Source organism: Myxine glutinosa, chromosome 5 (genome assembly GCF_964187855.1).
Source record: "Myxine glutinosa chromosome 5, kmMyxGlut1.1, whole genome shotgun sequence".
NCBI lineage: Eukaryota > Metazoa > Chordata > Myxini > Myxiniformes > Myxinidae > Myxine > Myxine glutinosa.
This window is the reverse complement of record NC_136265.1, coordinates 136212684-136237343: the sequence shown is the minus strand read 5'-3', so window position 1 is coordinate 136237343 and position 24660 is coordinate 136212684. Positions and strand designations below refer to the sequence as shown.

General features: G+C 45.3%; 2 protein-coding genes across 2 annotated transcripts in view; both read right to left on the bottom strand.

Moving 5' to 3' along the window:
- Positions 1-21168, bottom strand: part of LOC137428384 (metabotropic glutamate receptor 1-like) — a 236838-nt gene extending 215670 nt beyond the window's left edge. The window contains 2 exon segments of the mRNA XM_078777101.1: positions 18297-18956; positions 21129-21168. Coding sequence (XP_078633227.1) covers positions 18297-18956; positions 21129-21168 — 700 coding nt within the window.
- LOC144892380 (uncharacterized) overlaps positions 1-24660 on the bottom strand; it is a 547127-nt gene that overhangs the window by 462131 nt on the left and 60336 nt on the right. The window lies entirely within an intron of this gene.

Sequence of the window (24660 nt, the reverse complement as noted above, 5' to 3'; positions counted from 1 at the left end):
ATCGGGTTTAGTTTTATTGTTAACAGCTCGGGCCGCGGATTGCTAACCGCTCAGCAATTTCCATCTTGTCCGTGGTTCGAGCAGGAGTTATTTCCCTGCTCGCGGTCGGGATTGGTAATTAGGTATTTGGGATGCCAAATGACGAATCACCCTACCCAAGACCGACCGGGAGGAGCGTGATAATTTTCCAGGATTCCTCGTAGGTAGACGCACCACAACATGTAGCCTCGCTGTAGTACAGTTATCTCTTAGTAAATGTAAGCGTAGTCTCCTTTCCTGTGTTAGTTTTGCGCTGAGCAGGCCAGTGAGTAGGCCTCAATTGGGCTAGCATGCCATGTGCTTGGCCTGAACAAGTCTGGCAAGGCCGAAGGGAGGAGCTGCAGGAGGGAGTGGCCGGTAAGCAACAAGCCGCCGATCAGAGCTCGAGGGGAGTGGCTCACAACGACGATGAGAGGAGGAGCCTGGAACATTCGGGTAGGGCCGGGGCGGAGCCATAAAACCCTGCTCCGGGCCCCCCGCCTCAGTTGAGAGGGAAGCGAGAATGCATGAGGTCAGAGGTGAGAACGAGTCAGAGATCGTCAGAACCGCAGCAGAACAAGTGGATTGAACCGTTTGCAATAGTTTCGTTGTGCACGAACATTCCCCGTGCCCTGTGCCCTGCGCTCTGCTGCCTGTATTAAATCGTGCTTGTGAAGACGACCCGTTCCGGGCCACAGACGCGCGATCTCCTCCTGCCTGCATTTCCCTGCATAGGTGCCTTGACCGCCAGAGGGCCACGCCAGGTGAGCTGTCCGGGAGCGACCGACGACAAGGCGCGTTTGGCGCGTGAACTTTCTTCCTCCATTTCCCCGTGTGAGTGAGTGGGCCCTTTGTCTGGGTATAAGTCAACATTGTTTAAGTGCCTGCTCTGTGTCTCTTTGAATCACTGTACATTATAATAAATCGTGTTCTTCCTCTTATTTAACCGTTCCCGTCATTTCACCATTGGCTTAGCATCGCACGAATAAAACCGCTCGAATCGGGTTCCATAAAAGTAACGGCACGAGTCACGTGATACGCACACCGCTCGGGCGTACTCGATTAGCGTGGCTTGTGCGAGGTCCGGTCCCCGTTTTCGTGGCAGCGTGGGTCAAAGGTACGTGCGGCGTCGACCCGATACCCTTATTCACGCTCGCTGCGGAAGTGGCGATTCGGCCTCGTGGACACGAAGACCCAAGGGGAAAAAGGGGTTTAATCCCCCCTTTGTAACGTGGACGGGCTTCGGGAGATCCGCAACTATATATATATATATATATATATATATATATATATATATATATATATATATATATATATATATGCACATACGTATATATATATACAGGGTGATTGAAAAGTAACTCCCTATTTTAAAATATTTAGAAATTATTTATTTATTGTAATATTTTTCTCAACTTTTTAGTGTTTGTTCCTTAATGTATGAGAATTTAATCTGTGTTGGTTTGTTTTCAGATTATTTTTTGGTTTGAAATTCGGAAGCCCTACAAACATGGCTGGACGTCTTACCCTGCAGGAGCGTGCTCAGCTAGCGGCACGTTACGAAGTTTGGAAATCCGTTGTTCAAGTGCAAAGATGGTGGAGGACCATTAAAGGAGCACATGCTCAAGTTGAGGCAAAGACGATCAAGAATTGTCATGCAAAACTCATGGCTACAGGATCTGTATCTGATACTCGAAGAAGCGGTCGCCCTTCCAAGTCCAGTGACCCGGAGACAGTGCAAGCAGTTCAAGAAATGTTTACACATAGCCCAAGGAAGTCAATTCGACAAGCAGCAAGGGAAAGTGGGCTCTCCTTTCACACAGTACGAACTGTGCTCAAAAAGGAGCTTAAATGGCATGCTTGGAAGCCGCACTACTGTCAAGCACTCTCTGCTGAAGACTGCGACATTCGCATGGAGTTTGGGGAGGTGATGCTAGCTTGGTATGAAGATTGGTCTGATCTCTTTAAAAATATCCTCTGGTCTGATGAAGTGGTATTTCACATCGGTGGGTTTGTGAACCGTCACAACTGCTATTACTGGGCAGGAGAAGATCCTCGTGTTATTTCTGAAAAAACGCAATATCGGCCCAAGGTAACGGTGTGGTGTGGAATGACCACACCGTGTTTGTAGGGCTTCCGAATTTCAAACAAAAAATAATCTGAAAAAAACCAACACAGATTAAATTCTCATACATTAAGGAACAAACACTAAAATTTTGAGCAAATATATTACAATAAATAAGTAATTTCTACATATTTTAAAATAGGGAGTTACTTTTCAATATATATAAGACTTACATATATATATGTAAGACTATATATATATATATATATATATGATATAAGCCCCCTTTTTGAAGCAATGTTTTACAGCCAGATGCCCTTCCTGCCGCCAACCCTGTTGGTCGCCTCTTGCAACACACAGGGAATTACCAGTGATCTGGTACTCAGTTTGCCGACCTCGGAAGGATGACAGGCTGAGTCAACCCCCCTGGCGTTAATTCAGCGATCGACCAGGATTCAAACCCAGGATCTTAGGATCCCAAGCCAGCACCCTAACCGCTAAGCCAACACCAGGCTGTACCATTGTATGTAAATTTATTCTGTTTTTTACCCGATTCTGTTATCATTGTACGTTTACCTGTTGTTTCGTATCATCGTATACCTATAAAATTCCAGGTGTGTACAAAGCGAGACTGAAGCATATCCACCAAGTTAACCCAGCTCCTTAACACGATGTCACGACGCAATATTCCAAAAATAATGATCATGTGCAGCAAGGTGAAGCTGCGTGATAAAAGCCACGTGATTACGTGATGTGCACAGGTGTTGATGGCCTTCTTCCTGAGGTCAAAATGTGCCACGTGACTAACCCCCAGAGCTTTTGGAGCTTTTGCATGTGCAGGTACAGAAATTGAACATTGTACAGGTTTCCCAGAGCCATCCCATTCAGGGATGCGCATACACACCTAGTATATCAGAACCATCCTGTCCTGGGGATGTTCATACATACCGAGTATTCCAGAACCATCCTGCCAAAGGAATACTCGTATATACCTGGCATACCAGAACCATCCTGCCCTGGGGGTGCTCTACATACATTGTATACCAGAGGGAGAACCGTCCCATCCCAGGGATGCTCACACATACCTAGTACACCAGAACTACTCCATCCCAGGGATTCTCATACACACCGAGCATCAGTCCTATCCCGTGCCAGAGATGCTCACCCATACCAAGTATACCAGAATGATCCCCTCCTGAGGATGCTCAAACATACCTAGTATACCAGAAACATCCAGCCCCAGGGATGCTCATACCTGCCTGGTATACCAGAACCATCCTGTCTAGGGGATGCTCGCACATACCTATTATATCAAAACGATCCCATCCTGGCTGTGGAAGCCGATGTGGCTTCCAAGTCATCTTCCAGGTAGGTGAGAGGTATTTGGTAGGAAGGGGGCGCCACAGTCGATATAACCCCTTCACTATGGCTCCGTGGACCAGTGAAACACGCAAAATGAACGTCCAACAATGTAAAGGAAGAACCTCATGCTGGCTTAACTGCACATTAAGTTTTAATAACAGCTGCACATGCCTGTAATTCTGAGTTGGTGTTGTGCAGTGTTATACATACTTGCGTGGATCGGCTCGCTGCACACACCTCACCATGCGTGGCTACAGAGGAACGGGCTTGTTTTAACTGAGGATAATGACTGTACCTGAGCTACTGTGTTGTCATGATTTACATCAGTCATGATACAAACATTTCTTTTGCACAAATATATTTGTAATATACGTGATATTACATTTTTATAAGCAACGGCAGTTGAAAATTTAAGTAAAAAAAAAAAAAAAAAAATGTATTGTTTTTTTTTCATAACATTAAAAAAAATACCTTAGGACATACACATGGGAGAGGTAGGTGCATACCAGAAGTTTGCTACCATTTCACAAAACCTTGAGGGAGTGGTTCCGTGGCAAGACAGACACTGCACATACACACACATATACAGACTTGGCATTTAATATGGAATATTTTTTTTGTGGGGGTGAACTTACTTTTCAAGATGACTTAGAACCAAAAGTTCATTAGAATTATGTTGAAATTCTTCTAGATTTGTTAATGTGACCTTTAAAAGAAACAAAAACCACATTTCACATTTTGAAGTAAATAAATTGTTCCTTGAAAATGATGTAAACTGATATCGTACTCAATTCACGGACAATACTGTGTTAAGCTTTTGTACGTTTTCCAGAAGTATCTCTTTATTTTGCACATTAGCCAATTTTCTTTTCAACAAAAACAAAAGTTAAATTATGACTGGGATTACGGACAGTAAAATTACAGTTCAGTACTTCGAGTAACCCCCACGAGCATTCAGGAGAGCACGTACACGTCGAGGCATGCTGTTCACGAGTTTTGCCAAAGTTTGGACAGGAATCGCTTGCCATGCAGTGAAAATAGCCTGCTGCAATTCACGCACAGCAGTCGGCTGCTGGTCCAAGTTGTCGATTTGACGCGTTAATTCTGCCCACAAGTTCTCTATCGGATTCATATCCGGGGACATGGCAGGCCACTCCATATGCTCTACACCACGGTCAGCAAGAAAGTGTTGGATCATGCGAGCACGATGAGGCCGTGCATTGTCATCTTGGAAGACAAAGTTTACTCGAAAGGCTGCACGAACAAATGGAAGCAATGTTTCTTCCAGAATGGCCCTGTACTTGAACTGGTTCAGGTTTCCATTCAGAACAACCAGGTCAGTTTTGACCCCTGCATGAAAAGCAGCCAAAATGGTCACCCCACCACCTCCAGCTTGGACTCTTGGCACAATACAATCTTCGTTGTAGGCTTCATGCACTTGTCTGCGCACTCGGTTGCGGCCATCTTGATGATAGACCAGAAATCTAGACTCGTCACTGAAGGTCACGTGATTCCAGTGTCCTGGCTGCCATTGACGGTGCTGTCTGGCCCACTGCAATCGACGCTGGCGGTGTTGTCTGGTCAGGCGTGGCTTTCTCACGGGACGCCTGGCACGATAGCGTGCTTGAACCAGTCGTTGGTTGACTAGCCTTCTGGATACAGGCACATTTGTCAGTTGCTGCCACTCAGCCCGAAGCCGATTAGCTGACTTGGTACGGCCATTGCAGACTAACTGGTGCAGCTGGCGATCATCTCTCCTTGTGGTTCTGCGGGGACGTCCTGGCCTCGGTATTGGAGTAGGGACACCCCTCTGAGCATTTCGTTTCAGGATCTTTGACACCTGACCTTGAGTGATGCCCTACTGCCGAGCAATAGCACGCTGTTTCATGCCAGAATTTCGTAAAGCCACCACTCCATGACAAACAGCATTGTCGAGTTGACGGACCATCTCCAGAGGAAGCAGCAATAACTTTTGTAGACGTACAGCAGTTGTTTTCCACTAATACAGAACGCAACAACCCTTATATACACGATTGTGAAGCCAATCGTCAAATGTACCTGTCCTTACATTTTGTCACGCCACCTGTGATATTATCCTGTTATTGACTTCTTTCTGCGAAAGACAATCAGTGACATGGTTCTTTTAACAAAGAAATCACCGAAGCGTAGAAGAAACTCACCAGATTGATATACTGAGTTCAGAAAGTAAACCCAAGTCAAGAAAAAAAAAAATTCCATATTAAATGCCAAGTCTGTATATTTATATATTTATCTAAATATCGATAAAGCTCAGTTGACTTTTTGCTCCACCAAATAACAGCGAAACGGAGTTGAGTAAAAGGGTGAAAATTATACAGATGCTGTGATAAATAACTACCTCTGTCGGTTTGAATGTTTGAAAGAGAATAGACGTCTGGATTAATTTTTGAATTAAATTTAAATCCCGATTTATATATATATATATATATATATATATATATATATATATATATATATATATATATATATATATATATATACATATATATATATATATACGCGAGTTGTCTGTGTGTGTGTCCGCGTTTTATGCAGAGATGGCTGAACGGATCTTCATCAAACTTTCAGAGGTTCATCAGTGAGTGCCTGGGAGTGTTTTAGGCAATAATTATTTTTTTTTTAGTTCGTTTTTTTGGAGTTTAATTTAAAAAAAAAAAATTAAAAAATATCGCTCGATAGTGCCGAAGCCTTTTTAAATGAATGACAGTTATATACAAGTACACATTCGCATAAATAAATACAAAACAATGACCAGAAATTTGAATACAAATAAATCAAACAATTCCGGAAGTGTACGAATTTGGTAGTATGGCTTCTTCTTCTTCCTGATCGGCATCACACTGAACTCAGAAACGTGAGCCACATTCACTCAGAAACGTGAGCCCCTCCCCCTTCCTCTCCTGCCTCCCCCCCCCCCACTCCTGCCTCCCCCCTCCCATTCCCCCCTCCCTCCCCTCCCGCCTCCCCTCTCCTGCCTCCTCCCCCTCCCCCCACACTTCCCCCCTCCCCAACCCCCCCCCCTTTAAAATATAAATTCTCCGTAAAAGAGCTTCCACTTCTGACTGCTCCCCTTCCCCCCCCCCCTCCCCTCCTCTTCCCCACCCCCCTCCCACCCGAGTAAAGCTGACTGGTACTTTCTGTTTGCACTGTGCAGAAGCTTCACTCGACCGTTTGACTCACTTCGTTTCCATGGTCCTCAAAGAATGGTATATATATATATATATATATATATATATATATATATATATATATATATATATATATATATATATATATATATATATATACAGTGGAACCTTGACTTACGAGTGCCCCAACTTACGAGTTTTTCGAGATACGAGCCGTCGCTCGGGCGGTTTATTGCTTTGAGATGCGAGCCGATATCTGAGTTACGAGCTTTCGCCACCCGGTCACGTGGTTATCTTGCCGTGCAAGTACAGTATCTCTGCCGTATAGCGCTGCATTTTTGTTTTCGCATGTTGGTTATTTTGAGTTTACGCCACCAGGTGGGTTCTGGTCACGTGGTTATCTTGCCGTGCAAGTACAGTATCTCTGCCGTATAGCGCTGCATTTTTGTTTTCGCATGTTGGTTATTTTGAGTTTACGCCACCAGGTGGGTTCTGGTCACGTGGTTATCTTGCCGTGCAAGTACAGTATCTCTGCCGTATAGCGCTGCATTTTTGTTTTCGCATGTTGGTTATTTTGAGTTTACGCCACCAGGTGGGTTCTGGTCACGTGGTTATCTTGCCGTGCAAGTACAGTATCTCTGCCGTATAGCGCTGCATTTTTGTTTTCGCATGTTGGTTATTTTGAGTTTACGCCACCAGGTGGGTTCTGGTCACGTGGTTATCTTGCCGTGCAAGTACAGTATCTCTGCCGTATAGCGCTGCATTTTTGTTTTCGCATGTTGGTTATTTTGAGTTTACGCCACCAGGTGGGTTCTGGTCACGTGGTTATCTTGCCGTGCAAGTACAGTATCTCTGCCGTATAGCGCTGCATTTTTGTTTTCGCATGTTGGTTATTTTGAGTTTACGCCACCAGGTGGGTTCTGGTCACGTGGTTATCTTGCCGTGCAAGTACAGTATCTCTGCCGTATAGCGCTGCATTTTTGTTTTCGCATGTTGGTTATTTTGAGTTTACGCCACCAGGTGGGTTCTGGTCACGTGGTTATCTTGCCGTGCAAGTACAGTATCTCTGCCGTATAGCGCTGCATTTTTGTTTTCGCATGTTGGTTATTTTGGAAAATTTCTTAGTTTTAACCATGGGGCCTAAGAAAGTGAGTGCCAAGATGCCGAGGTGCCGAGGAGGACGTATATAACGGCAGAGGAGAAGAGCATGCCAGGCCACAACTTGTTCAGAGTGCCGGCGATAGCTCGCCTTCTCTTTGTGGAAAACACGGTACTGAGAAGAAGAAGAGGATGATGTGCTTGGATATAAAACACGCAATCGTCGAAAAACATGAGCGAGGTGTGCGTGTTGTCGACTTGGTGAGGCGGATGTGAAGGCAGCTGAAGATTTTATTATAACTTTTGCCGAACTGATAGAAGCCGAACGATACATCCCCCAGCAAATCTTCAACTGTGACGAGACAGGGCTCTTCTGGAAAAAGATGCCGAGGAGGACGTATATAACGGCAGAGGAGAAGAGCATGCCAGGCCACAACTTGTTCAGAGTGCCGGCGATAGCTCGCCTTCTCTTTGTGGAAAACACGGTGAGATCCTTAACATCCAACAACTAATGGGACGCAAACGGGGCGCCCAGTTTAGCGGTACACACATTGATGAATCACCCTGCCTGTGATTCACCCATGACAGGTTATAGCTGGGTCGGGATTCAAACCCAGGCTGGACAGTTTAGACTTTAGAGTCAAGTGTGCGTACCTCCAGTCCAGGCCATCCTGCCAACTTGTATGCTGCATACAGGTGAAATATAAAGCGCGAGATATTTTTATATATACTGTATATTTAAAAAAAAATTGGTGTGGTTTTTGGCGGGCTGGAACGGATTAATAGCATTTCAATGCATTTTAATGGGGAAATTTGATTTGAGAAACGAGCAATTTGAGTTACGAGCTCGGTCACAGAACGAATTAAACTCGTAAGTCAAGGTTCCACTGTATATATATATATATATATATATATATATATATGTATATATATATATATATATATATATATATATATATATATATATATATATATATATATATATATCCTGTACATGCACTTTTGAGATATGATCGAAACAGGCTCGCTGATTCACCGATGTTCTTACGATCATCCTCGTTGGTTGTAATCTCCTTAAATGGCCATCAAAAGGAGGAAGGATATCCTCCAAGAACCGAAAGTATCAGTTTTCTATCCTCCTTCGAGGATTATATTTCAAGCAACGAGCTGTGATGTTTTTCAGCTTTAGCTTTAGGAACCTTTTCAGGTGTTCTCTAACGCATCTTGACTCCATTGGCTATTTTAAGGATGTTCACTGAAGCTCGAAACAGCTTCCAATTGAAGTTCTTTTGATGGGACATTTCCAGGTCTCCCTCCTTCTCTCTTGACAAATTCGGTGCTGCCAAAGCCCCAAGCCAAGTACTACACCGGGTGGTTTACCTTTTGCATTCCCAGAGGTAGTGAGAATTGGAATATGTAATTTGTTCAGGGTACCAATGATGCCTCGGTCCAGACACCATGTGGACTTCAACGACCACCACACTAACTCATGCAAGCACACGGGACACCCGGCTTCATGAGCATCGGACGGACGGCGTACTTCAAGACCGCAACATCCCACCCGCGAAGCACGAATCCGACCTCGTCGAGTCGTGTCTGGAATCGAATCCAGACTATAAACAGCTCAAAGGTAAGTGTCGGATATATATCTCTTCCACTTTCTTCATTACGAGCCCGACAGTTGCTCCGACTATCACCGATGCGATGTCTTTCTTGGATTCATTATTAAATTGTTGGAGCTTTGGCATTATTTGATTTCTGAATTATTTGTACGAAAGTCCTTAGGCACGGATACTTCAATTAGCGATGCCATCCTCTCTTTATATTTATGAGCACGATGTGTAGAAGCAATGCCTTTGTTTTCATTGTTCACGCATCATCACCTGGTTGGCTCTCTGAGTGTTATGTTGTCCTTTTCAATTGTTAACCCGTCTAAATCGCAGCGGGAGATGGGGTTTTGCAATTACTTCTGTGTGTCTGTGTCTGGCTGGGCCATAACTTCTTTCTTTTTTTTACCATTTGAGCATTTGTCATCAAATTTTCGGCAAAGTTTTATTATGAAAATATGAAGACGGATTAATAAATTTGTCAAAAGGTCAAAGGTCAGCATCACATAAAATCGCCAATTTTCATTCAATTGACCTGAAATCTTAAGAATTTAGACATTGCATCACTGAATTGGTTCACAAATGAAAAGCTAGAAGCCGATTGTTTTTTGTTTTTTTTTACATCAAAAGGTCAAAGGTAAAAGTTGCATAAAATCGTCAAATATCATTCAATTACAACAACAACAACAACAACAACAACAACAGGCATTTTAAAAGGCCATTTTCCCTGCAAGAGTGGGGGTTAGCCTTGCGGTCCCCATGACAATGTTCTCCATTTTGCCCTATTTTCTGCATCTCCCCTTGTTAACCCCCTTGCCCGCATTTCTTCTTCGACCATCTTTAGCCAAGTCTTTCTCGGTCTTCCCCGTCCTCTACTTCCTTCCACATTCATTTCCATCACTCTTCTCAACCAGTCACTTTCATCCTTCCTCAACACATGACCAAACCATCTCAAACTGTTTCTCTTCACAGCATCCATCACAGGCTCTATTCCCATCATCTTTCGCAATTCATCATTTGGCTTCCTCTCTCTCAACGATACTCCACACATCCACCGAACCATTCGCATTTCTACCCTTTCCAGCCTTCGTTGCTGCTCTACGTTCATTACCCATGTCTCACTCCCATAAATCATAACACTTCTCACACATGCAGCATACACCTTTCCCTTCAGCTTCAACGACACTCCCCTCCTCGTCAGCACGCCACTCAGTTCCCGAAACTTCTTCCATGCACATCTCACTCGAGCAACCGTTGCCAAGTCTGATCCACCTTCTCTATTCAGCATGTCTCCGAGGTAACAAAATGTTTTCAGACCTTCCAGCTTCACGCCGTCTCCAAGATCCAACTCAACATTTCCTCCATCTGCAGCTCCCTCTGTGCACACCTTACACTTGAATGGAGCTGCCACACTGGTTAATGACCCTCTCAGACCACTACATTTTTGATGAACCCACTCAGCGCACATTGTACATTGAATTGAGTTCACTCCGACACCCTTCCTGCACATAGCACATGGCCACTTCGCAGTTCTTTCCACCTCACCACATGCTTTACCACTTGCCATCACCTTTGTTTTTCCGATATTCACCTTCAGACCTTTCGTCTCCATACATTCCTTCCACTTGTTCATCTTCTCCTTCAGTCCATCCATACTTTCTGCAATCAACACCAGATCATCTGCACACAACAACTCCCACGGTAAACCCTCCTTTACGTCCCGAGCCAGCACCTCCATCACAGCTACAAATAGTAGTGGACTTAGTACCGACCCCTGATGCACTCCCACCTTCACCTCAAACTCACCACTGTTCCCGTCCTTCGTCCTTACAGCTGTGCACGCTCTTTTGTACATTGCCATCACTACTCTGATCAACCATTCCTCCACTCCTAACTTCCTGAATGCCCATGTCACTACTTCACGTGGAACCCTATCGAATGCTTTCTCCAGATCAACAAACCCAAGAAACAACTTCTTCCTCTTCTCCATGTACTTCTCCTGCAACTGCCTCACAATAAAAAGCGCGTCTGTCGTTCCTCTTCCTGGCATAAATCCAAACTGCATTTCGTCAATCTTCACTTTCTTCCTTATCCTCCTCTCCAACACCCTTTCCAATACCTTCATTCCATGCTCCAATAACTTTATCGCTCGATACGAGCCACAGTCCAGAGGGTCACCTTTCCCCTTGTATAGAGGGACGAGGGTACTCAGCTCCCAATCCACTGGAATGCGGCCTTCTTTCACCACCAGATTGCAGATCTCTGTCATTCTCTTCACACCCCAATTTCCCGCTGCCTTCATCATATCTCCCACAACTCCCGTCGGCCCTCCCGCTTTTGTACTCTTCATTGCTTTTTTTTTTGTTTTGTTTGTTTTTTTTTGGTTTTGTTTTGTATACAAGATCGAGGCTCGTGAAAGAGCTAACACTAATCACACAAAAAGACAAACCGACACACAAAACACAAAAAACAAGGGGAGCGGCAGACAAGATGGGGAGAGAGGGGGAAGGACACAAAAGAGAGGGGGAAGAGGGGGAAGGACACAAACACAACACCCGAGAGCAGGGACATCGGGAGGACTTGGGGGGAGGTGGGAGAGGATTAAAACATATGAACACTGCAAGGACTCTGGGGTGAATTACCGGGGGTAGAAAAGATCAAGGTTTTCGATGGGGGAAGATAAAAGATGGTGGTGAACAGCTGTTTTAAAGACCTGGAGGGAGGAGTGGGATTGAAGGGAGTGGGGGAGTTTGTTCCAGAGGCGGGAGAAAAGGGGAATGAAAGAGTGAAGGTGAGCAGAGAGCCTAGACTTTGGCAGTTTAACCATAAGAGGGTTGCAGGCAGATCTTGTGCGACCTGAAGGAATATTGGGGGGACAGAGCACAGAGAGAGCTGGGGGAGCAAGGCCGGAGAGGAGTCGGTAGAAGACAGAAAGACCACCAACCTGCCTGCGGTGAGTGAGTGAAAGGCCCTCGGCGTTGACTACATCGGAGGAGATTCCAATGATTCTGAAAGCTTTGGCCTCAACAGCGTGAAGCCGAGCAAGGTGTGAGGCAGGAGCACCAGCCCAGAGGGGGGAACAGTATTCCATTGAGCTGCGGATGAAAGCCTTGTATGTGGTGAGGAGCTCAGGTGTGCCAAGGAAGGACTTCGCACGACGGAGGATGCCCAGTCGGCGACTGGCTTTGGGGGCCAGCTTGGAAATGTGGTTTTCCCAAGAAAGATCATGGCAGATAGTGAGACCTAAAAGCTTGAGCGACAGAACTTCTTGGAGAGGATTGTTGAGAAAGTAGATGGGAGGGTTGTCCAGTCGGTCCTTTCGGAGAGACATTGTAAGAGTGTAAGATTTGTCAGGATTGAAAGACATGTTCCACTTGTTTGACCAGTCTGTGATTTTGTCCAGGTCTGCAGAGAGTGAGGAGGCTGCAGACTGCCGATCTGAGGGATGAGGAATGGAGCGACAGAGAGTAGAGTCGTCAGCAAAGAGATAGAGAGGATTTTCAAGAGAGTCAGAGAGATCATTGATGAAGACCAGAAAAAGCACAGGGCCCAGAACACTACCTTGGGGAACTCCAGCCTGAACAGGAAGAGGAGATGAGAGAAACCAATTCAGGGCCACACGTTGACTACGACCAGAGAGGAAGTCCGCCAGCCATGCGTGGAGATTTCCATGGATACCAAAGGAGGAGAGTTTGGAGAGCAGAGCAGGGTGCCAGACCGTATCGAAGGCACGTGAAATGTCAAGAAATGTTAATCTGTTAATCGTGTTAATGTTAATCTGAAATGTTAATCGCTTCCTCAACTTCCTTCTCGGTTATCTTCTCTGCCGGTCCTAAAACTGGGTTACTCTCTATGTTGCCATCCCATTCATTCTCTGCATTCAACAGTATTTCCATATATCTCTTCCATCTTCCTTTAATTCCATCTGGGTCCACAACGATTTGTCCCACTTCATCCTTCAAACAACTCACCCCCATCACATCACACCTCTCTTTCGCTATCTGCTTTGCCATCCTCACTACCGCTCTCTGACCCTCTTCCAAATCCAAGCGTTCTCCGAACATTTTCTGACATGCCTCCTGCGCCTTTGCTACCTCTTTCTTTGCAGCCTTCCTGGCTGCCTTATAACTTTCATGCTCTGCTGTTTCTGCTCCCGTACCCTTCGCCTTCTGCCACTCCTTGAACTTCTTCCTCTTCTCGTCAATCCTCTTTCCAACTTCATCATCCCACCACCATGTTTCCGAGTGCCTCGGTGGTCCTTTTGTCCATCCACATACCTCACCAACGGCTCCCAACAGACTTTCTTTCATTGACATCCAACCACTTTCAAGCTCAACCACATCATCCTCTACCATACTCAGCCTCTCTTTTAATGCCCCCCTCACTGTCACCTCTTTGTCACTCTCAAATATCATTCAATTGACATACAATTTTAAGAATTTACACATTGCGTCACTGAATTGGTTCACAAATCAAAAGCTAGAAGCCGATTGTTTTTTGTTTTTTTTTACATCAAAAGGTCAAAGGTCAAAGTTGCATAAAATCATCAAATATCATTCAATTGACATACAATTTTAAGAATTTACACATTGCGTCACTGAATTGGTTCACAAATCAAAAGCTAGAAGCCGATTGTTTTTTGGTTTTTTTTACATCAAAAGGTCAAAGGTCAAAGTTGCATAAAATCATCAAATATCATTCAATTGACCTACAATTTTAAGAATTTACACATTGCATCACTGAATTGGTTCACAAATCAAAAGCTGGAGGCCGATTATTTTTTGTTTTTTTACATCAAAAGGTCAAAGGTCAAAGTTGCATAAAATTGTCAAATATCATTCAATTGACCTATAATTTTAAGAATTTACACATTGCATCACTGAATTGGTTCACAAATCAAAAGCTAGAAGCCGATTGTTTTTTTGGGGGTTTTTTTTTTACATTAAAAGGTCAAAGGTCAAATTTGCATAAAATCGTTAATTTTAATCCAATTGACCTACAATTTTAAGAACTTGCAGTGGCTATTGGGTCACTGAATTGGTTCATGAATCAAAACCTAGAAACTGATAGTTTTTTTTATATCTAAGGGTCAACGGTCAAGGCTGAATAAAATCATCAATTTTCATTTTGTATTTTTTTTAAAACTGTTTTCTTATATTTATTTAATTTTAGCTTGAAAAAATTTTCGTTTTATTATTCTACTTTTATTTTCTTTTACTCCTTGACTTGTTATTTTCTTCAATGACTTGTCTGCAGAGGGACTGGATGATTATTGAGGTTTTGTAGGTGCTCCACGATGACTTACTCCACACACGTAATTTTCCTTGATGTGTACAGTTGTTATGTGCAGGTGTTTGGCATCACGAGTGAAGGTGACTGGTACTTTCTGTTTGCACTTTGCAGAAGCTTCACTCGACCGTTTGACTCATTTCGTTTCCATGGTCCTCACAGAATGGTGAAGAGGTGTCTGGTCTGGGTTCGATTTCCGGCAGGACTATAAACTGTCGGATTGATACTTCCTTCGCAGGCAGGGAGATGCATCGATGGACGTTGGTCTGGGTGTCTAGCCTGCAAGCGTCAGCTGGTGGACATGAAAAATCCCTCTGCGTCTTCCGTTGAAGACTAGGCAGGGTTATCGCCGGCATGCTGAACAAATTCTAGAAATTGGTAGGCGAACCTAAAGGGGGCACTGCATCAGCTGCAAACAAGAGAAGGTGATTCCTTGGATTTTTCTTAAATCGTTCGTGTTGCCTCCTTTCCCAACTTACACTCCAATAAGCCTTTCCCGTCCATTTTGGATGTATACACAGAATGTGCAGGTGAGTAGGAATTTGAAATATATTCAGGTTGCCAGTGATAGCTCACTTATTCTTCGCGGAGGACACTGTAGGATCTTTAAAATCCACCAACTAGAAGGGCACTCGGTGGAGCGCATACATTCACCATGCTGAACAGTTTACGTTTCGTATCCCACTGACAGGCCGGATCTGGATTCGGACCTGAACAAAAAATCAAATCGGCTTGTTTTTGTCACCGACCCAACTCATCCACCTCGTTTCATCCGAATCCGTCCACAAAGCCTTGAAATTTTGCTGGTGAAGAATCACTTAAAAATTTTTAAATATCTGGATCTTCGTCAAAATCGAATGAATTTGTCCTCGTCACACACCGAACATGTCCACCAAGTTTCGTCCGAATATGTCCATAAATTTGTAAGATATCCTGCTCACAGACAGACAGAGGTAAACACATAACCTTCGTCCACCTGCGGAGGTAACTAATGCCGGCAGACAGGATTGCCGAGTTTAACGTCCAATCGAGGGATGGCACACACACACCGATGAATCGCCCTGCCCGTGGATGATGCCAGTTTATATATCTGGGTCTGGATTTGAGACAGCTCGAGGTGAGTGTGTGTACCTTTGGGAGTCTCAGCCATCCTGCCACCTCCATATACCGACTAGTGCACGGCTTCTCACTCATCCGTAAAATTATAGTATGGCGTAGGAGACGTGGTTAAAAAAATTAATGTTATCTTGGTTCACATTGTGGAGCATCCTCCGATCTGATTTGGTCTGATGTGACTTATCACCCGCTGGAGGATCACAGCTATTCAAAGAGCCACTGCAGGATGTCACTGCAAAGAGACAAGCTCGTCAGCCCTTCCCTCTAAAATATAGAGGGAAATATATATTCTAAAAAAAGTTTTTGTTTGTTTGCCTGCGCAAGCTGATCTCCTGAACGGTGAAAGATAGGAGGAAACCTCTAATACAAAAAATGTCGGGACGGGCCCCGGGAAGGTTATAGGCTAGGTGGCGAGGCCGGTCGAAGCCGCTTCGGCCGGGCCTGCCCCCATTTCGCAATTAAAAGCTGAGCTGAATTATAGTAGTCAATCTTCTACGGCCGCGGGGTAAAAGCTGAATTATGGTAGTAAATTCATTCAAAAAGAACCAAAAATGTCGGGACAGGCCCCGGGAAGGTTATAGGCTAGGTGGTGAGGCCGGTCGAGGCCCACCTCGGCCGAGCTGAGCCCATTTCACAATTAAAAGCTGAGCTGAATTATAGTAGTCAAACGTCTACGGCCGCGAGTAAAAGCTGAATTATGGTAGTAAATTCATTCAAAAATAACCCGGGCAACGCCGGGTGCTTTCAGCTGGTATGTGTGTGTGTGTGTATATGTATATGTATATGTATACATATATATATATATATATATATATATATATATATATATATATATATATATATATATATATATATATATATATATATATATCGAAGATCATTTGTACCTCGCACACCAGCCCAAACACACAAATAGACCCCACATATGCTGCCTCTCGTTTTGGCCTCCATCCTAATGGAGTGTTTGGGTTGCAGGGTGGCCAAGAGATAGGTGTACTCACCTCTGAGCTATCTATTATTCCTTCCTAAACTGCAGGTAGCAAGTGGTCTGATATCCTTGTACATTGCTCAACACCACGTTACACCACTTGCTATCACAGAGTGTGGTGGTTCTCTGGGTTCAGCAGCTCCTCCATTTTACAAACATTCACATTCACAGGTTGTTTTCATGCCACGTGTGAACAGCTGTCTTCGGCTACGAAGGGCAAACACCATCAGATTTTCTGTTATGTGTTCATTTCATAATTTCTACCCTTTAAAATAAATCTCCGATTTCTCATGACATCTGCTAGAAATCTCATGAGATATTCATCAGACCTTGGAATGTTTATCAAGGAGCCAGTGATCACAGTGAGTATTCAATCCGGTACGACATGGTCTAAAACTCTGGACTCGTTCTGATGACCCGTTGCCTTCACCAATTTCAGTGCCTACTGCTTCGGGAGTGAATATTAAAAAGCAAAATGTAGTCTCGGACACTCGTCTCGAAGTTGTCTAACTAGGGTTCGAATCCCGACCCAGGTATAAACTGCCATCCTGGTGTTCCACAGGCAGGGTGATACATCAATGTGTGTACCGTCCCTCGGATGGATGTTAAACTGGGCGTCCCGTCTGCGTCTGTGTTGTTGGTGGACCTTAAAGACAACCACGGTGTCCTTCGCGAAGTGGAGGCGAGCTATCGCCGGCATCCTGAAACAAATTCCAAATTCCTAGCCCTAACCTCGAAGGTCAGGCCGAGCAAATCCAGCTCCTGAAAGCCTTAGACTAATCTTCCCCATGATCAAATGCGCAAGAACGTGGGAATGAATAATAAAGAAGAATAAGAATATCTCGTCTGGGTACAAATTTAACAGTTCGGAATAGCGCAAAGAAAGAGAGCAAAACAGGGTGTTGGACGCTGGGAGCACGTTTTCTCCCACGAACAGTGTCCCCCAATCTTGCCCAACTCCAGTATGGACCCTCTTGTTGTGGGAATTTCCACCAAGGCCCCAAACCCAGCAATGAACAGCGGGGGGTTATCCAAACGTTCTCTTATTTGCGCATTATTTTTGGCCTCCTGTTTTCCTATTTCTTGCTGGATTTCCAGTGGCCATTAAGATATATGCACGAAGGTCCGGGAGAGGTTATGCCCCATACATGATAAATGTTTACAGCAGTTGCACACCTGTATTCTTTTATGTATCCTACTTAGTTGCTGTATTCTGTCTATTCTGTATCCTGCTTAGTTTGTGAGTATATATATATATAGACGTCACAATCAGCGAGATTTTGCATGAGCATTTCCTTTAGCGAGGTTATACTATATAATGAGCTCGACTCGGACACAGCAGTACCAAAAAGACCTTCGGTAACCAGAGAAGGTGAGTGAATTATTTAAAAAGTCAAACGAGTGAGTCAGTGATTGAAGGGAAGTCAATGTATAAGAAATGACAACTGGTTCGATGAAAGACCTCTGTGCAAATGTCGAAAGATTGAATGCATGGGTTTGTGGTGCTCCACCGATTGGAACGATGACCCCTCGAGGTCTTAAATCGACTGTATGCAATATCAGGTAACTGAGGGAGCATCACGTACCCTCGGTATTGATGGCGGACACGTACGTCCAGTTGTAGCGCCGCACGATGTCCAGGATAGCACGAGCTTGCAGCGCGTCCGAGGGAACGACGCGCATGAAGTACTTGAAGTGCTTCTTGTCGCTCAGGTCCTTGCTCGTGGCCGAGTAAGCGATCTGCGGGATGTTGAACAGTTGCAGCAGGTTCTGCACCTGAATGGCCACTGAGCTAGACCCAGGCCCGATGAGACCAACGATTGGTTTTTTAGGGGCTACGTTGTGACAGCGTACTGAATTGAGCGTGGCACCCTTCCTGCCTCCGACCCCGGGGGTGCCGTTCGCTCCATGAGCCGCAGCCGCGGCCGCTTCCTGGTCGCTCGCCGAGGTGGACGTCAGGGAATCTCGGATGAACTCGATGCTCTGCTCGAGGGCCACGGCGGTGTGCCAGCACGAGTCACGGATCTCGCAGCCGAGTTTCACACCGGGAAGAATATTGGGATCCAAATTGATGCGCTCGAGCGTGTGGAACATGGCCTCCACGCGCTGGATGCCGTACTGCTCGCGGATGTCTCCACACTGTCTGTCGGAGACCTTGTCGGCAGGTGGCTGGTGGTGTACGGAGAACAGGGCACCCACGATGAGATCGCCTTCCTGCCGTGCGACCACGCGGCGCTCTGGGGACGCTTCCACCACCAAAGACAACGAGATGAGCACGGCGAGGCCAGCAACGCTGAAGATCAGGAGATGCACCAGGTGTGCGCGGAAAGTCAGGCTGAAAGGAAGCATTGTACCTATATATACGATCCGATGGAATAATGGAGAAGAAGGAAAATTACATCCCTGGGAAAAAGGACTATCGCCGTGTATGAATGAGCACCGAGCGTCGATCAGCCTTTTCTCTCCACTAGCATCGATATTTTAACACCGTCTCGACCTTCTATATTCGTCTCCTCTCGGGGCTTCATCCGTGTACCCGGGTCTTCATGGACGCGCGTGTTGCTCTTGCCGGACACCGAATAGGTCGCGGGACCCGAACCTGCCGCACGAGCAGAGCATCGGCTGGGGAGGGCGACGGCGTGAGGGACACATCGACGTGGGTTGTCGAGCAGACGCGAAACAAGAGGAAGGAGGCGGGAGGGTGGCAGAGAGGGAGGGAGGTGTGAGCATCGGATGCAGCGATATGCGGACGCGGCTTCACAAAGAGCGCTTCTTTGCACCGGAGACACTGGAGGGATGTCCTGCACCTGCTATAGCAACGATGCCATTTACTCCTGGCTTGTTAGAGAAACTATCGATCGTGATTTATAACCACTTTGTCTCTCCCTCTTGATTTTACCGATTTAGGTCACCCATGCAGTCTCCGTGGGTATGTATGTAGCATCTGCAATTACGGAGCTCGTGCGCACAACACGATTTGCTCTGCTGCTGCGTCTTTCTCTCTTTCTCTCTCTTGGAACAGTCTGAGGGAAATGGATTAGTTGGGAGATGCTCACACTCCAAGGTAATCGCACCGAGATTTCCAACATGAACAGACCCTGTTCGCTTCTTGCTACCGATCGCGCTTGCTCTTCCACTGTGTGCATATCAGAGATGCTCCATCTTGCACCACATTCGCCGCGACGTCTAGTCTGCCCCGGGCGGACTCCCGTCTCAGCTCTAAGGTCCAGTCTTCAATGGCCTCATGAAGAAGCATACAGGAGTAATATTATAGGTCGCGCAAGGACACACACCACCCCACCTCTCCTCTTGTTTCACTTCGCTCTTTCCCTCTCTCTCGATATCTCCATCCCTCCTTTCTTTACCTCTCCTACCCTCAATCATCCTCAACCCTCACTTGATTCTTTACTGATGAAGATGCTGGTCCAGTGGTGGAGACGGGGACCCGTGGGTGGGATAAAGAGTATAGGGCGGGGCCGAGAGGCGACCAGTCTACCATAGAGAGAGCTAATCTGCACACAAGTTGGAATGTCAACACGTCGACCATTAAATTGGGGATTTTCCGACGACCAACCATAATCTCAACGAAGAACGATGGTCTAGTCTTGCTGGTGAAGGTTAGCGTCGATCTGCGTCGACAGAAGGGGCAGAACAAATGATGAAAGCAGTTGCACTGGTCATCCTACAGAGCAAAAGAGCAGCAATCTATTATAGATCTGACGAGGGTTTACGACCGAAATGCCAGCTTCTCCTTGCTTCCCACGGCAGTTAGCGGGAACTTTGCAGAGTCGTGATGGTGACAAGTCTCAAACTGGAACTGATGCGAATCTCCACTCGCAAATACTGTCAATTATTACCTCCGACAGCAAAGGTGGACGGAGGTTATGTTTTCACCCCTGTCTGTCTGTTTGTCCGTTTGTCTGTCTGTCTGTCTGTCTGTCCGTCCGTCCGTTTGTGAACAAAATATCTCAAAAAGTTATTGACGGATTCGGACGAAATTTGGCAGATATGTAAGGTATCTAACAAGGACGAAATGATTAGATTTTGGTGAAGATCCAGATCTGGCTACTAGAATTTTTTAAAGTGATTCTTCACCATTGGGAGGTAGGGCCAAAAACGATACATACATAGCAGGATATCTCAAAAAGTTGTGGACAGATTTGGACGAAACTTGATGGACTGGTTGGGTGTCTGACAAGGATGATTCGATTCGATTTTGGTGAAGATCTGAGTATGGATTCGGATATGAAAATTATTTAATTTTTCAGTGATTCTTCACTATTGGGATGTCGGGCCAAAAATGAAACATACATAGCAGGGTATCTCAAAAGGTTATGGATGGATTTGGATGAAACTTGTTGGACAGTTTGTGTGTGTGAAAAGGAAGAATCGATTCAATTTTGGTGAAGATCCGGAACAGGATCCAGCTAGTATAATTTTTAAGTGATTCTTCACCATCGAGTGATATGGCCAACCAGGCGGAGGTATGGTATGCTCTCCACTGAGCGCCCTTCTCGTTCATTCATAGATTTAATGGAAGTTCTAATTTAATAGAGTAGAGGGTAGGACCCTCCCATGGTGTACAACTGCCTCGGTAACCACTATAAAGGGTGTATGCATGGCAATATTGTTGATATAGCTGCAAAGATATTGTTTGGTAAGTACAGTGCATTCAGAAAGTATTCAGACCCCTTCACTTTTTTCACATTTTGTTATGTTGCAGCCTTATGCTGAAATCGTTTAAATTCATTTTTTCCCTCATCAATCTACACTCAATACCCCATAATGACAAAGAGAAAACAGGATTTTAGAAAGTTTTGCAAATTTATTAAAAAGAAAAAACTGAAATATCACATTGACACAAGTATTCAGACCCTTTGCTATGACGCTTGAAATTTAGCTCAGGTGCCTCTCATTTCTCTTGATCATCTTTGAGATGTTTCTACACCTTGATTGGAGTCCACCTGTGGTAAATTCAATTGATTGGACATGATTTCGAAAGGCACACACCTGTCTATATAAGGTCTCACAGCTGACAATGCATATCAGAGCAAAAACCAAGCCATGAGGTCAAAGGAACTGCCTGCAGAGCTCAGAGACAGGATTGTGTCGAGGCACAGATCTGGGGAAGCCTACAAAAAAAATTCTGCTGCATTGAAGGTTCCCAAGAGCACAGTGGCCTCCATAATTCTTAAATGGAAGAAGTTTGGAACAACCAGGACTCTTCCTAGAGCTGGCCGCCCGGCCAAACTGAGCAATCGGGGGAGAAGGGCCTTGGTAAGAGAGGTGACCAAAAACCCGATGGTCACTGGCTGAGCTCCAGAGATCCTATGTGGAGATGGGAGAAACTTCCAGAAGGACAACCATCAACGCAACACCCCACCGATCTGGGCTTTATGGCAGAGTGGCCAGATGGAAGCCTCTCCTCAGTGAAAGACACATGAGAGCCTGCTTGGAGTTTGCAAAAAAGCACCTAAAGGACTCTCAGACTGTGAGAAACAAGATTCTGTGGTCTGATGAAACCAAGATTAAACAGTTTGGCCTCAATTCTAAGCGTCATGTCTGGAGGAAACCAGGCACCGCTCATCACCTGCCCAATAATACCATCCCAACGGTGAAGCATGGTGGTGGCAGCATCATGCTGTGGGGGTGTTTTTCAGCAGCAGGGACTGGGGGACTGGTCAGGGTTGAGGGAACAATGAACGGAGCAAAGTACAGAGATATCCTTAATGAAAACCTGAAACAGAGCGCTCAGGACCTCAGACTGGGCCGAAGGTTCACCTTCCAACAGGACAATGACCCTAAGCACACAGCCAAGACAACGCAGGAGTGGCTTAGGGACAACTCTGTGAAGGTCGTTGAGTGGCCCAGCCAAAACCCTGACTTGAACCCAATCGAACATCTCTGGAGAGACCTGAAAATGGCTGTCCACCGACAGTCCCCATCCAACCTGACAGAGCTTGAGAGGATCTGCAGAGAAGAATGGCAGAAAATCCCCCAAATCCAGGTGTGCAAAGTTTGTCGCGTCATACCCAAGAAGACTCGAGGCTGTAATCACTGCCAAAGGTGTTTCAACTAAGTACTGAGTTAACGGTCTGAATACTTATGTCGATGTGATATTTGTTTTTTCTTTTTAATAAATTTGCAAAACTTTCTAAAATATTGTTTTCTCTTTGTCATTAAGGGGTATTGAGTGTAGATTGATGAGGGGGAAAAATGAATTTAAATGATTTCAGCATGAGGCTGCAACATAGCAAAATGTGAAAAAAGTGAAGGGGTCTGAATACTTTCTGAATGCACTGTAAATATCCCGAGAAAATAATCTGTAAAACCTACATGCGCCAAAGCAATATGTTCTTGTGTGTCACTGCAGAGCCGTGTATTAAACGAGCCTTTGCAGTGAACAATGGGCGGTTACCCAGACCTTTGAGACACGATGACCTCGTGCATCACTGTGTGGTCCATCGCACGACCCTTTGTTTCACGACGCGACGAACTCGCGCTGTGCAGCGGCCGCAAGAGCAGTGAGAATATTTATAACCGGTGGCTCTTTCGCCTCCAAATCCAACCCAAAACCCCCGCTCTTCACTTCCTACCTCCCTCCTTCCCTCCCCATGAAACTCCCTCCTGCATTCCCACCTTGTTTCCCCAAGCCAGCCTCTCCTTCCACCTTCGAAAAGCGCATATGCGCGGAGGGACCGGCCCGGTGCAGATGCTGCATCATCATTCCGCCAGACGGCCAGAGGTTTACCTCTCATCGCAATGATCGATTGCAATTGTTAAGCAGGTAGGGAGATGTGCAATGAGGTGGAGCAGTAGAGGAGACGCGATGAGGAACCGTGTCCTTATTGCACGAGAGCAGCTTGAGTCGTTTACTGCACCTGTCAATAGGAGAAGGTACAAATGCGCTGCTTTGGAAATGATTAAAATCGAGCTTTCCCGCCACCCATGACGTCGGTCTCTACCGTGCAAACCAGACACGTTTTGTGTCCGCTGAAAGTCCTGCCGAGAGCTCACGGTTTCACTTCGGATATCCACCGGAACAGGCGTGCCATCAACCGGGCTGTATACTGTATAAAAGCCAACCCACTCTCTCCAAGAGAACCGGTCCTGAGACATCATCACGTTTATGTAGACATCATCATGGTCGCGCAATTTAAACGACGGTCGCGCAATTTAAACAACGCAGTCAAATAAATGCGTAATTGCGTCCTTCGAGGGTCAGAGCAAAGTTGTGTTGAGACAATGGGGATGAGACAATGGGGAAAACATATGGAGGGAAAATGTCCTCCACGCCTCCAGACCTGCCTTTCCGCACCTCTTCTGGGACAAGATTAGACAAAATGATCACGTGGCACTGCTCTAATGGTCACATGGTGCTGAGACTCCATATCAGAGAAGATGTGCACTTCGGTTTTCCATCATTTCATGACTACAATTATCTCGTGGAGAGCTGAAAGTTGTGTCGAGCTAACAATTGTTTTGAAAAACGCAATAAATGGGTTAATATGTGAAGAAATTTTTCTTCAGCAAACATTAAAATTGTCCTTGTATTATTTTGCTGCAAGTGTTAGTAGGTGGATGATTGAATAGCTGATGGGAGTGCACTGATTACGAGTTGAGAGGTTGCTGGTATGAAAAGTGCTGAAATTTGATCTGCCGGTGCCGTGAGAAATAGTAATTTAAATGTGGATACTGATTCTTATGAACTTTGATTCACCACCAAATAATATACGGCAAGGCCACCAAAAAGAAAATTTGTTTAGGTGGCCTGGCGCACCGCAAAAATTTAAAAAAAAATTAGGCGTGACTCCTGCAATGACAAAACGAGAACGATGCAGCTCTCAAATACCTAACATTGTTATTGAAGTTTCGAAGTTAGTCAAAATTCATCGGATATTCACCAAATTTGTTGTAGTCGTGTGTGCAACCACTCCCACAACAACCAAA